Source organism: Macaca nemestrina, chromosome 10 (assembly GCF_043159975.1).
Source record: "Macaca nemestrina isolate mMacNem1 chromosome 10, mMacNem.hap1, whole genome shotgun sequence".
In the NCBI taxonomy this organism is placed as follows: Eukaryota; Metazoa; Chordata; class Mammalia; order Primates; family Cercopithecidae; genus Macaca; species Macaca nemestrina.
Genome location: NC_092134.1, coordinates 115,482,837 through 115,500,657, shown reverse-complemented (window position 1 = coordinate 115,500,657; position 17,821 = coordinate 115,482,837). Strand labels below are relative to the sequence as shown.

General features: G+C 36.4%; 1 protein-coding gene across 3 annotated transcripts in view; it reads right to left on the bottom strand.

Moving 5' to 3' along the window:
• Positions 1 to 17,821, bottom strand: part of LOC105492154 (inositol 1,4,5-trisphosphate receptor type 2) — a 493,933-nt gene that overhangs the window by 154,208 nt on the left and 321,904 nt on the right. For all 3 annotated transcript variants that reach the window (XM_071072009.1, XM_011759132.3, XM_071072008.1), the window contains 2 exons: positions 1,983 to 2,091; positions 976 to 1,163 (listed from right to left, as the gene is read on the bottom strand). In XM_071072009.1, coding sequence (XP_070928110.1) covers positions 976 to 1,163; positions 1,983 to 2,091 — 297 coding nt within the window. The remainder of the gene's footprint in view (positions 1 to 975; positions 1,164 to 1,982; positions 2,092 to 17,821) is intronic.

Sequence of the window (17,821 nt, the reverse complement as noted above, 5' to 3'; positions counted from 1 at the left end):
GTACTATAGATGTAGCGTTGTTTTGTCACCATGCCACTTGCTGCTCGAGGCCTTTATTCCTAAAGCCACTGTGATTGGATGTGTTAGATGGTAATGTTACTATCGTTCAATGTATTTGACAGTTAAATGAAGCACAATATCCAAGTTTCAAATTAGACATGGCTTCTGCTGGCCATGAGTCGAGAAAATGGCTTTTGGAATTTCTAATAACATACTTAGTTGTAAGTAGGTAGTTTTCTTTACTGACCAAGGCAAACCTAGAAAGAGCAGGCTACCAAGCAGCAAAACAGACAGTTATATGGGAGGAATAAATTCCTGTGTTCTAATCCTCAGTAGGGTGGCCATAATTAACAATTTATTGTATATTTTCAAATAGCTAGAAAAGTGAATTTTGAGTGTTCCCAACACAAAAAAATGATAAACATTTGAGGTGAAGGATGTGCTAATTACCTTGATTTGATCATTACATATTATATACATGTATCAAAATATCACACTGTACCCAATAAATATGTACAATTATTACTATTTAACCATAATGATAAAAAAAAAAAAGACTGGAGGAAAATGTCTGTCATCTGGGAACACTCCCCAGCTCTCCAGCTCATACAGCATGTTTTGCCTTTGGGTGTAGTCAAGCCTACGGGCTACTTGGCAGAAGTTTCAAAAGAAAACATGTGCCTTCTGGAAATAGTGGCCTAATCTCCTGTGTGCAGGTAAGCATATTGCTCACTGTTGTGGAATTCCTGGAATAATGTCAGAAGGAAGTTTCAGAGGAATGTTCTGCTTGACAGAATAAATTGTGAAGCTCTGTAGTTTCTACAGCAAACAAATAAATTTAAGAAAAGTGTGTACATGGATTTTTTTTATAGCAATAAGAGCTAAAAGAAACACATTACTTTTCCTTGGTTTCTGTGACAAGTAAACAAGAAATACCAATAATAAATGTAATCCCCATGATTGATGAACAAGTACCTGTGTTTGTGTATTTCCTCCTTCGAGCAAGGCAATGCCGAGGAAAATGCCTTCTGAAAAAATTCTGTCATTTTTGGTGTTCACTATAACATCGATGACAAGTTCTGAGGCACCTTCTTTATCCAGCAGACACTGAATATCTGACATTGATATCCCCATCTTATCTGAATCTTGTCCAGAAAAGCTTCCTGTGATTAGGAAAAATAAATAAATAAATCTTAATTATAGACACTATTAACGTGTAAGGTTTTCAAATTCTTAAATTTTATTATTTTAATAAAAATATTAATCATTGAGATTTTTCCCTACAAAGTTAAATATAATAGAAGCTTGAGGCTGGGCATGGTGGCTCATGCCTGTAATCCCAGCACTTTGGGAAGCTAAGGCGGGCAGATCACTTGAGGTCAGGAGTCCGAGACCAGCCTGGCCAACAGAGTGAAAGTCCAATTCTACTAAAAATACAAAAATTAGCCGGGTGTGGTGGCACATGATTGCAATCATAGCTACTTGGGAGGCTGAGGCAGGAGAATCGCTTGAACCTGGGAGGCGGAGGTTGCAGTGAGCCAAGATTGTGCCACTGCACTCTGGCCTGGGTGACAGAGCGAGGCTCTGTCTCGGAAAAAAGAAAAAAAAAAGAAACAAAACAAACAAACAAACAAGCTTGAGTTTAAAAAATCAAAGTTTGTAAAAACAGAACTCTTTATTAAATGTTTGACACATGTGATTAAATGTTTTGCTTAAAAATAGAAAAAGAAAACTAGCTTATTTTGTCCTTAATTTCTACTTAAGAGATTATAACTTAACTATTTTTCCAAAGTCAAAAAGCAAAATTAATTCTGATGTTCAAATCTGTTGTTTTATGAACCCCAAATTGTATGAAAGTTTTTAATAGTGATTTTTAAATGACTCTTTTATATCTCTGCCATTTCAGTAAAATACAAGAGTAACAATGACATGGAGATGTATCAAGAGAATCCTAAAACGAAAAAACAAATGACAGGACTTACCTCCCACCTGTGCAGTTTTGGAGTAGGCTCCTGATAGGTGTCCATTCATGCCAATACTATAATCACCTTTAAAGTATCGATTCAGAAGTATCTTTCTTAATGTATTACCCTAATAAGAAGGATAACAAAGAGTTATTGTTTCCTTTTCTAATAAAAGTGAAAAATGCCAGTATGTTAAATGCTTTAAAAGCATTTTGTGAATGATGTTGAGTCATGGAAAAATTAACTTTATATCAGATAATATTTTCTGAGGCAAAAATTTACAAATGCATCCCAATAAAATAATAATTTTGCTTCTCATAATAAATAAAGAGGATGGGAGAAGCTTTTTGGAGGTGATGAACAGGTTTATGGCAGATATTATGCTGGTGGTTTCATAGTGTATACTTATCTCCAAACTCATCAAGTTGAAGACATTAAATATGTACAGCTTTTTGTATGCCAATTAATCATAACTCAATAAACAGTTTTAAATATAATTTTATTCTGTCAAAAATAAAAAAGAAGAGTGTGTTCAATAGAATGTACTAGAAAAATCACAAACGCTATAAATTTAAGATTGCTTCAAAAGCTGTAGTTCCCAGAGTTGGGGAGTATCAGTCACCTAAAGAAGACTCAGAATAATAAACACCCTAAGAATTGGAAAGCAAAGGGCTTAGGTAGAGGAATTTAGTCAGAAGAGCAAGAAAAGAGTTGGGAACAGAGCAGGTTCTCAAAAAATTAACCTTGATAAAACAGACTGAATTATATTTAAACTCCAAAATGCTTTACTCAGAAGACTGTGGGCAAAAGACAGTGTATTCCTTTACAAATTACATAATCCAAAACATCCTAAGTCTTTAATTTTGTACTCATTACAGGACATTTTTACAATAATACATTTTGTAATATAATTGCTTGCATGTACATAAGAAACACAGATAACTCCAAATCTTCTCTTTTATTGGTGATTATTATTTTAATAAAAGGAGTGATTTAAAAGCATTATTTAAGGAATACTTGTTTAATCTATTTATATTAACACAACTTCAGAGGTGTTATTCCCACCTTGCAGGTAAGGTAAGGAAACTGTGGCCCAAGAGCTTAGGTAATTGGCTGCAGATCATGCAGCTAACAGGTGATTGAGCAACACCTGACTCAACTCTTGGCTACAAAATCCAGCCATTTCTTCATGTCATGCTGCATCCAACATTCATGCTGTGACACGTAGCTCTCATTGCCCCTTCACTTTCTCATATTTTGGTTATTCTTTCTCAAGTTCTTTAGGTATTATCCTCAGTTCTTTTGTTGTGCTCCTCTTCTGTTTGGCAATTTCATCTTATCCTTAGTTACACAATCACTTCTGCTGGTCTGCCTGCCAAATGTGTTTCCTCCAGCCTGGACCTTGCTTTCCTAAGCTTCTCATTCTGTTTCCATTTAGATTTCCTTACCTGTGTCTTGAGGCTCCACTGGAAGCTCAAACTCAATTTTTCAGAACAGAATATTCCTTCTCTTTCAAATGTTTTCCCCTTAATTTTAATTTCTTTTAAGAAGATCACACCCATTCTCGTCATTTAAGCTCCAAATTTAAGGAATCACCTACTACCCCCCCACCCCAACTTGACAATGATTTGAAATGTCAAATGACATGAAATCCTGCCCGTTCTAGCTTTTCAGTTGTAGCTTCCAATAGTGCCTTCTTAAATTATATTTTAACCAAATTCAACCATGTGATCATTTCTCTCTCTCTCTCTTTTTTTTTTTTTTTTTTTTTTGAGAATTGTCTCACTCTGTTGTCCAGGCTGGAGTGCGGTGGCGCGATCTTGGCTCACTGCAAGCTCCACCTCCCGGCTTCATGCCATTCTCCTGCCTCAGACTCTGGAGTAGCTGGGACTACAGGCACCCACCACCACACCTGGCTAATTTTTTTGTATTTTTAGTAGAGACAGGGTTTCGCCGTGTTAGCCAAGATGGTCTCGATCTCCTGACCTCATGATCCACCCGCCTCGGCCTCCTAAAGTGCTGGGATTACAGGCATGAGCCACTGCGCCTGCAGAGCCTTCCATGTCTTTCCTTTCCTCCTATTATATTCATTGCCTGAAATGATCTTCCTCCATCTCACTTATGAACCAGTCCTATCTTCCCTCTTCATTCTACAATATTCATTAGGTGCCAATTGTTTTAGGCACCATTTTAAGTCAATAAGATATAACCCTCCCCTCAAAGAGTTCACAATGAGATGAGCGCAATAATAGGAACATCTACCAAGTCTTCTGGAAGCATAAGAGGAGCCATTGACTCTGAGGAGGCTCTACATGGCATAGCCTGTCTACTAACTTATGTGATCATCAGACAGACCTGTCTTGTGCACAGTTAACACCCAACTAACACGTCCTAAATGTCACAGTGCCAAGAATTTTTATTTATTTATTTATTTATTTATTTATTTATTTATTTTGAGATGGAGTCTCACTCTGTTGCCCAGGCTGGAGTATAGTGGTGCAATCTCAGCTCACTGCAATTTCCACCTCCCTGGTTCAAGCAATTCCCCTGCCTCAGCCTCTTGAGTAGCTGGGATTACACCATGCCTGGCTAATTTTCTTTCTTTTTTTTTTTTTTTTTTTTTTTTTTTTGTATTTTTAGTCGGGACTGGGTTTTACCATGTTGGCCAGACTGGTCTCAAACTCATGACCTCAGGCAATCTGGCTGCCTCGGCCTCCCAAAGTGCTGGGATTACAGGCATGAGCCACCACGCCCGGCCAGTGCCAAGAATTCTAATAGACACTGGGAGTGTCTGGAGTTTGCTTATCCTTATAACAACTTTTATTTATTGGTACTTAAATTCTTAGAACACAGACATTTATTATTGCTTCCTGTTTCATGTTTTCTTTCTTTAAGACCTCTTCATAATGGGGTGTAAAAGTAAAAGTGGTGACTAGTCTCAAAAGAAATAGTGACGTGTAAGAACTTACTCTACCAAGGAATACAACTCTACTATCCACTATCCCTTATAAAACTTAAATACAGCACCTAGAAGAAACATAAGAAATGAAAATAGTCCTTACTTTTTCTTTTTTTAAGAGAAAGTCCTTTGAGTTGAATTAAATCCACCTGGGCAAAGGATATTTCTTCCAAAAGGAATGGAAAAACAAAATAAAGCATTTCTTTGGAGTCAACGCCTTTGAGCAATTACTGTGACTCTCATTATAGCAGAAGGAGATGCTATGAAAAATCTTTTAGACCCATAAACTACAGGGTTAAAGTTATAGTTGGGGAGAAAAATGTGAGGTCATATTAACTGAAGCACTAATTTTTTTAAAGGGTAGCTCAGTTTGTTGTACTATTCATGGATCTCGCCTCTACAGACCACTCACTCTAACCCTGTAGGAGACAGTTGGCCCACCTGTAATAACTGAAGCTGACAATATGAAAATCCGGGACTTTTTCTTGAAATTGCACAAGTCAGCATCACTGTCTGAAAGGCAACCTGTTGTGAAGATGACTGAACCCTTATGAACTAGTTTCCCTTTTAGTCTCTGCAAGAATCTTTTATGTATTACTATTTCTATTATTATTTAGAGATAGGGTCTTGTTGTGTTGCCCAGGCTGGAGTACAGTGGCACAATCATAGCTCATTGCAACCTCACACTCCCGACCTCAAGCAATCCTCTCACCTTGGCCTCCCAAAGTTCTGGGATTATAGACATGAACCACTGCACCTGCCCCTGGGGGAGTCTTTTAATCATACCTTTTTGTCACACTGCTGCAAGAACCCAACCAAGAGATAAACCAATGAGTTTTTTTAAAGATGAAATAGAAAAACTTTTTTTACCATTTACTTTTTAAAATGCCCTTTATACTGCTAGAATAATAAAACTATTGAAAACCAGCCAAAGAGTAGAATTATGTCACACCAAATCAAAATAAGCATATTTGTGATTATTTTTAAATTCGCTTTGGCAGATAAAATCACAGTGCCTATCAGATTCATAGACATCAAAATCAAATGAGCAACACTCTTCTCATTCAATTATAGCCTCTTAGAAGCATCTATTTACTCACTATTTAATATTCAGACTGCCATAGAAAAGGCAGGGGCTTCCTATTTTTCTGTTCTCAACTCTGAAGCCATTCTGCCTGGGTTTAAATCCCCTCTACGCCATATACTAACTGGGGATCTTAAACAAGTTACTTCATCACTCTGGGCCTCAGTCCCTCAATTGTCAAATGAAATTGCTAATATCTACTCTCAGAAGACTTCTGTGATAATTAAATAGTTAAAATTTACTGAAAGTACTTGGAACAGTTTTCAACACATAGTAAGTGCTATAAAAGTTGTGCATTTGTTGATGTTATCCCTGCTAGTATTATCCAGATCATGGGAATAGTCTACAACTTGCAAAGTGCTTTTGTAGACACTTTCTTACGTTATACCAAACCTCCCCACAAAAGTGAAATAAATTTCTAGTATATTAAGAAAATGGCAAAAATAATAAATGATAAACTCCCCCCAAATCCTAGCTTTTTAACTATTAATCAGTCCTTGGAATTATATACTTATTAGCTAACATGGCAAAGTCACCCTAAAGCATAAACATACTTCACTATATAAAATGTACCCTTACAACTTCAACTAAAAGTTGAAACAAATTCTGTCTTGGTTCAAACTTCATAGTTTTGTGCTAAGACAAACTCTGGTGCTAAAAGTGATTAATGAATAGGTATAAACAGAACAAGATTCTGTTATGTCTTAGTAATCTTCATTTAAGAATAAAAAAATTCAGATATTGCTACATCACAAGTTCAGCAGAAACTGACTTCTCTTGACAACTATCCAGTTCTGACTTAAGCGGTGAGAGACAAGTACTGTGTCCCAATTTGCTTTGGGGCATTCTTGATAGTTTACACTATCTGTACAGTGGTGGTAGCTTAAATGTGAGTCATTTCCCCAAATTACTTTAATTCAAAAGTAACTGTAGAACCATTGTCAGAAATTCTTGTGTCAGGGTTGCAAATAATTGTCTCAGAGCTGTAATTGCCATGGCAGATATGAGGGAAGAACTAAAAGCACATTAGGCCATTGTGAAAAAAATTTCACCACAGTTGAGAAGTTTGACTTCTGTGCTGGTTCTTGAAATCCAAAATGCATTCCTGATATGCCTCCCATGGAAAGTCTCTTTGCTGAGTGAGGACAAGCAAGGAATGTCCTTTACAGCCTTTTCAATATCAGAGTCACTTCCAGGCCACAAGACACTACTTTTAGCCAATGTCTTCATGTGAACACATCCCAGATGTGCTAAATGTAATGTAGCCAAGATAACTAACAACCACCTTCTGAAATTACAACAAAATATCTCCATAAAAAGACATCTTTTGTGGCCAGAGAAGTCGTGCTGACGGTTTGCGAATATCTGGGAGGACTGGGTGTTTCCCGCCCACTCCCTATTACACCGAGTCCAAGGCATCAAAAATTAAACAGCTCAGAAATCGTTGCCTTTCACTGATAGAAAGGATAATCAAATTTATGCCTCCTAGAAAGGACTAAAATTTTGTATCATTTTTGAGAAAGCACAACTCTGTTTGCCTTAATGGGAGATTAATAGCCTTAGGAATGAAGAATTCAAGGATGTGTGATATTTGAGGTACAGATACTCACATTCATTCCCATCCCCTTAGAAAAACAATTTAATAAAGTAATATTTTTCCATTATGTAAAATATAATCAAGATATCATGAAAAAATGACAACCAGCATCCTAGAAAACTAAGTCCTCAACTAAAAATTCAAAAGGTAATGAAAACTGCAAACTAAATATGCCTGATTTAAGACTTATCCTCAAAGATTCATAATTAGCTACTAATCAGCTGAGATCTACAAGGAGGTGATGATATGTACTTGTTGGTCTCCCCATAGTCCCATTTTAACATTAAATTTGGGATTAGCATAATTAGTGTTTCCGTAACCTTTTGGTTTAGTAACAATATATCTGATTAGGTATTTTTCCTCATTTGAATTCCCAGGGGTAAAAAGGTACATTTCCCATTTTAATACATTATTGTAACAACTGTATCTTTGTGGAGTGATATTCTGTCCATCATTATAATCAACTATATTTTCAGATAACTCCGTTGGGAAAATATGGGTTAATCTCTTATAATCTAGCTGTCTAATCATTTGAACATCTTAGTCTCTCTGTCCAAGAAGTTGTATGTCAATTTCTCTCCCTGTTGCCTTTGCCTAGCTTTCTTAAGATTGGAGACACAAATTTCAATAGGAGTAGTTATGTGCACTCAGAAGATGCTCTTCTCATCAACACAATGACACACTCATTACAATCTTGAAAAATATATGATGTCTCAATGATTCTAGTAAAGAGCCTTACTTTCCACAAGACTGTGGAAAATGTTAGATCCAAATATTCATTCACTATAATGGCAACCAACTTCCAAATTTCTTCTTTCCTCGTTCTTATTAATTGTAAAGACATTTATTACATTTCTACCATGTGTCAGGAAGTAGAAAAGTGAATGCAAAAAGTAATTCTGCAGCATATGCTGAAAGAATTTTCAGATATGTAGAGTGGAGACATATGGCACTGTTTTCCAATATAAATAATCCTCACCAGACCATTTGATTCCATTGGTGAAATTTAAATGTTTAAACAGTAAATGATGAGGTATAAATATTTGATGATGCTGCTGCTGAATGAAAGAGTGACTTCAATAACCACCCTGAGTTTATCAAATATCCTAGCCTCAAGACAAACAGGGTTGCTGAGAAGGTTTTGTTAGGAGATTATTCTATACTCCATAGATAGCAAGGAATAAAGAAAACTGTATTTGTTTTCTTTGGGGCATTAATTAAAACCTCCCAGTATTTGAATTCCAGGAAGCATACTAACTAACATGAAACCCAACAGACCCTTCTACCTCAACCATTTTAAATACAGGGTTTGCTGAAATTCAGAGTTTGAGAACTTACGCAATCCCTCACCAGTAGGACTTGAGAATGGATTTCACTGTTTGTAATTGTTTAGTTTTCGGAATAAGCAGTCTTCTGACTTTCAGAACAAAAGCTGAGAGGAGGGTAAACAAGCAAGAAATGAGCAGATAAGCTTTAGATACAATCTCCTTACTGAAGGAAAATGACTGTATTCACATAACATAAATCAGTGCCTCATAAAATCACACTCAAAGACAGTGGCACACAATCAATAAAGTGAAGCCCATAGTCCCCTGGCACACAGTATAAAAACCTACTAGAGTACTATTTGTTACTGAAAAGACTGAAATCAGTGGTGCCAGTGCAGGCGTGTGCAAGCTTGCCAAACACTGGGGAAAATGGAACTTCAAGAGGTAATTTCAAAGCTTCTGCAAAGACCATGTTGTTGTATGGGAGGTATATAACTCAGTAATGGACTCAGCTTACAGTCCATCCCAGAGAGCACAATGGGAAACAGCAGGAGAGGGAAGGAGATTTAAATAAACGAGAAGACTGACACTGATCTGAATAGCAATATGAACTTCAGTGGGAGAAAGGTCTTCCTCCTGGACAATGGGGAAAGTCATAACTAGTTTGCTGTTTTAAAGTTCTAACCCCAGATTCTGTGACATCTGTTATATTTCCACAATCATTTAGTGAAGTTAGGTGCAACTTTGGAAGGTGGTGTCACAGAAGATGAGGAACAATACATACAGGGACGTATCACCAGCACTATCCTGCCCTATATTGGCCTTCCTGTTTCTATGGAATTTCTTGCATTCTCAACTGTAGTGCAGCAGTCCTTGATCTTCAAGCTGTGACCTCCTGATCCACAAACAAAAGAGTGTGGCTGGCTCACAGGGCAGTGAGACGAGTGCATGGCTCCGAAGAGCTGGCAAGGAAACAATGGGGCAGAAGACCCACCCCCACCACCACACACACACACACACACGCGCACACACACACACACGCACACACACACACGCACACACACGCACACACACACGCACACACACGTGCACACACACACACACACGCACACACACGCACACGCACACACACGCACACACGGAGTAAGTGAGAGATAAAGACCTCATTATTTTTCCCCAGAATACTAGAAATAAATTATTCTTAAAACAGAGGAAGAAAACTAGCACTGGTATTGCTTATCAATGTAATATTTGACAAAATATGTACGAAGCTAAATTTTAATAAATTCAGAATATATTTAGAAGTTCCTCAGATAGGACAGTCTATGGAATCTATGGAATAGAGGAGTTGTACATGGTACAACTTCAAAGGGAAGCCTTGAGAATTAAATGAGATAATATCTACACACAGTTTAATACATAAGAAGTTCAGTTTATGAATGCTCCCCGCATTGGCAATGATAATGCACGTTAGTGGACCTTAGAGGAAATGATGTCTCAGAGAGTAACGTAATTGGCTTGAGTCTGGGTTCTTCCACTTACTGGCTTTGTGATCTGAAGAATTTTAATTAACTGCCCCAAGGCTCAGTTTCCCCATCTATGAATAATAGTATTTACACTGCAAGGCTATTTAAAGATTAGGAAATTAAATAGGAAAAGTTTTATGTTCTTAGCCCATAACAAGTACTAAATAAACAGCTACTGTAATATTTTATTTTGTGTTTAAAGGAAAGTATTAATAAGTTTCAATCTGGGGAAGACTTGTACAATTGGTGACATAAAGAGGGTGTTACAATGCCCAGTGCCACAAGACAGCCATGGCTTTCACAGCTGACATCAATATCCAGCTCCAATCTTCTATAATTTTTCAAGAGAAGGCAAATGAAAAACAGCATTCATTTTGTGAAAGACTACTTTGAAACCAATTTGACGCTATAATTTCTTAAAAATAACACTTACTTGTGGATAGGTTTCAATCACCCCTATTACATGTACAAAGCAGAATTCTTCAGAGGATAATTTAGACAGACTTTCCTGGAAGTAGTGTTAAAAGGAAAACGAATATTCCATGTTCTGTGGGAAAAGAGCTATTTTCCCTCCTATTTAGTTTTAACACAAGAAACATATTAAGTATATTTATAAAGTTATTATCATGCAACAATTGCTCATTAGTGGAAAGGCTGTGCTTCCTAACACATATCCATAAGTCTTTCCATAGCCACAGGGTGTCCCTCTAAGTCATTCTTCCCTTAACATTCGGAGCCTTGCAAAACAACAGATGACTGGTATTCAGAATACATGACTATACAAAGAGTGTTTATAAAACAATAAGAATCTTGTAGAAAAGCTGACAGAAGAACTGAACTGGCATTTCATATAAGAAATACATATGGCCAATAAACATGAAAAAAATGCTCACCTTCACTGGTAATCAAAGAAATGCTAATAAAATGGTGAAGACACCATTTTATACCCAATAAATTGACAAAAATTAAGAAGTCTTACAAAATCAAGTGTTGAAGAGGACGTAGATCAACAGAATGTGGGATGCAAATTGGTACAACTACTTTGGAAAATACATCAATATATGCTCTTAGCCACCAATTTCACTCCCCAGGGGAATGTGCTCATGGAAACAAATAGTATCATATCCTCATATCCTAGACATTTAGATCTGCATTGACAGTAATAGCAAAGCAAACAACAAGCAAAACATCACCTGGAATCAACCCAAATAACAAGTGACAGGAAAATGGACAAATAAATTATGGAATATTCCCAAACTGGAATATTACACAGTAGTAAACATAGATTAAACAGAGCCTCACTGTAACACACAACTACTTTGATGAATGTTAGAAATAGAATGATGACAGGGAAAAAAAGGGAAGTCCTAGAAGACGTGCAGTATGGTATTCAAAATGTGAGCTACCAGTGGCCTCTGGAAGGGGACGCCAGAACACATTGGTAGACACAAGTTACACGTAATGTTCTCATTCTTCAGTTGGGTGATGAATTCATGAGTCTTTATTATATTATAATAATTATAATGCTTTATAGTTAAAATTTATGTTGTATATATTTCTTCATAAAAATCCAGTATCATAGTAAAAGAAAATGCTCAAGAAATATTAGACATCATGATGACAGCTTCCTACTGGGAAGCTGGGACGTACTTCCTACGTGGGACGTTCTGTTGCTTTCCAGCTCTCTTTGAATCCTGGCTAAAATCCAAAGCACTATTTTAGGAGATGATACACGATGCAACACCTATAGATTTGAGCCACTGTCTCACTGACCTCAGAACAATCCACATCTTCCTCTTGCCATACAGCTTCTTAGTGTCTTTTCATGCTCCCTTTTGCTTCAAGACATCAGCAGATGATGTTCTCTTTCACCAGCCATGCTTTCTGTCCCCCAACCCTGAGTCCTCCTAGCTTTACTTAACTCCTACTTAACCTTTAGATCTCAGCTCAACCATACTCCCTCAGGGTCATCCTCTCTAACCTCACCAAGTCAATTCTCATTAAGTCCTCTTATAATAGCATATACATCACCATGTACTTTAGCTGTATATTTACTTATACCAATCTTTCAATGATTTCTATCACCCTCTATTAGATTATAAGTACCATGAGGAAAGGAACTGTACCTTTTTTTTCCTTTTTGGCTGACCATTGATTCCAACACCTAGCCCCAAAGCCAGCAAATTAAGTACTCAATAAATATTTTTGACTGAATGTATGAATCAATGATTTTGAATAGAGATCACTCAATTTATCAACAAAATTTGATGCTGAGTGCCCTCCTATTCAAGGATGGCTGATATATGTTGTATATCATGTCTGATAGCTTTGGAAAACATTTGAGATTTATTCAATGTTACTTGTACATTACATATTTTTAGTAAAAGGCTGGGTGCCTTGTATTAATACTAAAACTACAAGGTACCCAGCCTTGTACTAAAAATTTAAATATTTAGCATAGTACTAAAAATATAAGATGCCCAGCATTGTACTAAAAATACTTAATATGCAAATATTAAATTGTATTACTGGCTCATGCCTGTAAACCCAGCACTTTCGGAGGCCAAGGCATAAGGATTTCTTGAGCCCAGGAGTTCAAGACCAGCCTAGGCAATATAGAGAGACCTCTCCTCTACAAAATTAAAAAAAAAAAAAAATTAGCCTGGTGTGATAACATACGTCTAGGGTCCCAGTTACTCAGGAGGCCTAGGCAAGAGGATCACTTGAGCTCAGGAGTTTACGACTGGCCTGGGAAACTTAGCAAGACTTCATCTCTAATAAAAATAGGAAAATAATCTGGGTGTGGTAACATACGCCTGTGGTCCCAGCTACTAGGAGGCTGAGGTGGGAGGATCACTTGAGCCTGGGAAATCAAGGCAGGAGTGAGGCATGACTGCACACTGCACTCCAGCCTGGGACACCCTGTCCAGCCTGGGAATCCTGTCTCAAAAAAAAAAAAAAAAAAAAAAAGCACATAAAATTCATTACCTATGGTTGGCTGAAAGAAGGAAATTGTGTTGAAATCCAACAAGCAAAATGTTAGAACACTTAAAAGATGGACAATTTCTATATTTAGCCTGAAAGATTGGAAGGTAAAATACCAATTAATCATCGCAAATGTAGCCTAATACAAGAGAACACACTAATATCCCAAACGTCCAGTCCAGGTTATCCCCCTGCTACAATGTGTCTATTGCAATAGGATTTTCAAATTTTACTAAAAAACAAAGAAACCACCTTAAGGCTGCACATCATGCAAGGATCTGACTCAGCAACATAATTCTTAATATTATGTGAATATGTCAATTTGAAGAGATACAAATTCACTATTCTCTTTTTAAAATATTATGTTTGAATGTGTCATAATTTATAATAGAAGATAAAGATAATTCTTTTATCTCATTTTTCCTCATGAAATAAATAATTTCATTACTATAGTGTTTATTGCTACATTAAAAATTATACAAATCTAATCTTAATCATTTCTTGCATCTATTTGTCCAGGAGGCCACATATTTGGCCTACTTTAATAGGAGCAATTATCTGCTCCCATGAGCTCCTAATTGTGTTTTATATGTAAACCATAATTTTCAAAGAATTTTGCAGAGAGAAAACTATGAGACAATGATTTAGAACTAATGAAAAATAGAAATCCCTTAAATTTTCATCAACATTTCAAAGCACTAAAACAATTATTACTATGAGGTCTCAGTTCAAACAAACGTGGAGATGCCTGAGCTAATTAAAGGGGCCAAGTGCCAAATGCTTACCTTAGAAAGGTCTTTTTGAGAAAGGCTTTATTAGACTTATTATGGTTGTATGAACACTATTTTGGAAATCAGTTTGATTCCCTGTGGCATACACCATGATAGATATTTCACGACTTTAATGCATTTAGAACTATAACTAGAATCCAGGGCACAAAGAAAGTAAACCTTTATTTTGAATAACATGAAAAGCACATTTGCTAGTAAGGAAGCATGGCTGTTTGGTAGTACTGTGGTGCTAGCCTCTGAATTATAAATGTGGATTTTCACAGGTTTGTGAATCACCTATTGAAATGAGCTTCTGGATAAAACAAGATGAAACATTCTCAGGCTGAAAAGAAAGTGTAAAATCTTTAATAAACTTGATTTGAGGTAAACCAGCTTTTCTGAATTAGTGAATTGAAGAGAGGAAGACTCATTTCAGTGAACTACAGGTTGCTGATGCTGATCTAATACTCCTAAGGCAGGGAAGAATGAGTCAATGAGTATCTCTCTACTCTTCTCTCTCTCTCTCTTTCTCTCTCTCTCTCTCTCTTTCTCTCTCTCTCTCTCTCTCTCTCTCCGTGTGTATGTCAGTGTGTATGTGTGTAATATATACATATATATATTTTTGTACTTATGGATATTGATGCATATTTGTAAAATGAATTAGGTCTTTGAAGATTCTTGCTTTCTCCCCTGGGTGTTGGTAAGCATAAATGACTGGGTTGCCTTCAAAAAAAAAGTGAGCAAGCACATCTCTTTTCTGCTTTATTTCATTGATTCTAACGCACCCATTTCTTTCCCGCATGTTTTAACATTTCTAAATTACAGGTCACTTTAAAATCAATGGTGTACTTTAGTTTAATTGGCAGCATTTATTTCTTTTTAGGGATACATAAAATTATGGATTGACGAACTATATTGAGTCAAAAAATAAGTACACCTTTTAATCTCGCATCATATCAAATATTCATTGCTTCACAGTATGTGGCATCAGTATTATATCTGTTTTCTAGTTAAAGTAAGATGAAAACATACAGAAATTTAGAGATTTAACCTTTGCAATCAAACAGTTCTTTTCAGTGTTTTCCCCTTTTTCATGATACATTTTCTACATGTAGCCCAATTCACCACTGTAAATTTTGATATCATAGGCCCTGAGTGGGCTTACATTAAAATTAGTAAGGAAAGTGACAATATTGATAGAGATGAGAGGTATATTTATCTTACAAATCAAGAGTAATGGAAAAGTAAATAAGTAAGAGACACAAATGGAACTAATCTCTGAACCATGGACAATATTACATTTCTCTCCTTTTAAAAAAAGTTGCCCCTTGATACCATCTCACATCCACTAGAATGGCTAAAATAAGTGATGTGGAGACATGGAAAAAGCTGACATTGTGATCTGAACAATAACACATGTTGGTGAGGATGTGGAGAAATTGGGACCCTCATAAACTGCTAATGGGAATAGAAAACTGTCACTTTGGCAGTTCCAAAAAATTAAATGTAGAGTAACCATACATCTCGGCAATTCCACTCCTAAGTATTTACCCTAGAGAAATTAAAACAGAGGTCCACACAAAAACTTGTACAGAATGTTCATTGCAGCATGATCCATAATTGTAGAGACAATCCAAATGTCCACCAAACGATGACTGGATAAACACAACATGGTATATGCACATAAGAGAATATTCTTTGGCAATAAAATGGGACTGAAGTGCTGATACCTGCTAGAACATAGATGAGCATTGAAAACATTATGCCAAGTGAAAGGAGGCAGTCACAAAAGACTACATATTGTATGATTCCATTTACATGAAATGTCCACAAGAGGCAAATTTAGAGACAGAAAAAGACAGAAAATAGATTAGACAGAAAATAGACAGGCAAGGGCTGGGGCTGGGAAGAACGGAGAGTGCCTTCTAAGAGGCATGGGGTTTCTTTTAAGGGTGATGAAAATGTTCTAAAATTAAAGAGTGGTATTGGTTGTAAATCTATAAATATATCAAAAAACTCTAAATTGTATACTTTTGTAGAGTGAATTTTATAGCATGCGAATATCTCAATAAAGCTGTTACCAAAATATAAAATAAATCCATTAGACTGGTTAAGGAAAATCACTCCTTAAATAATATTGAAGTACATCTCTTAAGGAAAATAATGTCAGTTCTGTCCAAATTTTTGCTAAGCAGCTGAGCTGCTATTTGCCAGAAAGTTCTGCATTTAAGTGCATCTGTGCAACAGATATAATGGCACATGTTTTGAATGTTACATCTGTTAGTAAATGTAGACAGGCTCAAATTGCTAATTAAACATGAAATTGTATGTGTCAATTAGGAGCCAATTTCTTTTTAAAACTGTCTAAAGTTTAGGGCACAATAAATCAAGCTAGTATCTGGAACTGTTTGAGTCTTGACCTGTGTGGGAAGGCAGTCCAGTGCACTGAATATAGGCTAGACAGTTTCCATGGATACCTCACACTACTTGAGGTGTAGAAACTCAAAATTATAAACAACTTCATGGAAATTATGGTTCACAAAGTATATTAGTTAAAAAAGCCCTCATCTTCCTAAAAATAATCCTGGAATTTATTTTGTTATCAAGTAGATAAGGGTTTTTTTTTTTCTTTTTTGTGGGTAGGGGTGGGGAAAGAAGGGGAACAAATTTTTAAAAGGACAGCTTTTAAGTTCCTTTGTAATTCATAAGGGAGGAAGAGACATCCAAAATGTTGCTCTCATCATAAGCTTTATAGCAAACCTCAAGAGTTTAAAGACAGTTTGCTTTTACAGGAACTAACCATATTGAATTATGCCAGCTGAGTTTAATTAATCTAGCCACTGCATATTAATATGCTAGTCTTTCCAAATAAACGTACACTATAATTACAACCAGGCTACTCCACCCACCATCCTTTTACTCCTTCCCATGAAATAAGACTACACATCTTCCAGATGTGACAGAAAAGCCATCGTGGTATTTGCCAACCATTTCAGAATTAAGCATAATAAAGGATGAGAAGACGACATGTAGCTTCCATAAGAAAAGAAGATGCTTCCCACAGACTTTGTTGACAAGACCTGACCACACACCTGTTTATTTACAGCTTTAGCAGGCTAGAGAAGGAGGAGTGAGAAGATCACACTGTCAGCTTTTTCCATGTCCCCAAATCACTTCCACTGTTAAGCAGTCAGGTCCCAGAACGCCAAAGGCAATCAGCATGCATAGAGATGCAGTCATTTTCTTTGGACCACTTAATCTAGTCATTACAGGAGGACCCGCAGGACTAAGGTAAAGAATACAAATTGTTTTAATAATGGAGATGAACAATCAGTCAATTCGATTTGAATTAAACTAATATTTGATTATGTATCAGGACAGTTTCACAAATGTCATCTCATTTGGTGCTCATAGCAAAATAACACCTAGCTTAGCAGCAAGGGGCAACTGCATTATCTGCTCTTCCAAAATTTTTTGAGGAGTGTGCATTTGTTTTAAAGCAAAATAATGACAGCTTTTTGAAAAATTATAAAATGTTCACTAGACATGTTTAGGGCAGAAGTTGATAGTGAAAGATCACAAAAAGAACTATACCAAGAAAGATACTTATATTAAGTATATCTCTGCTCGAAAAACATTTTCTATGCTATTGTCAACTCTTCTCCCCT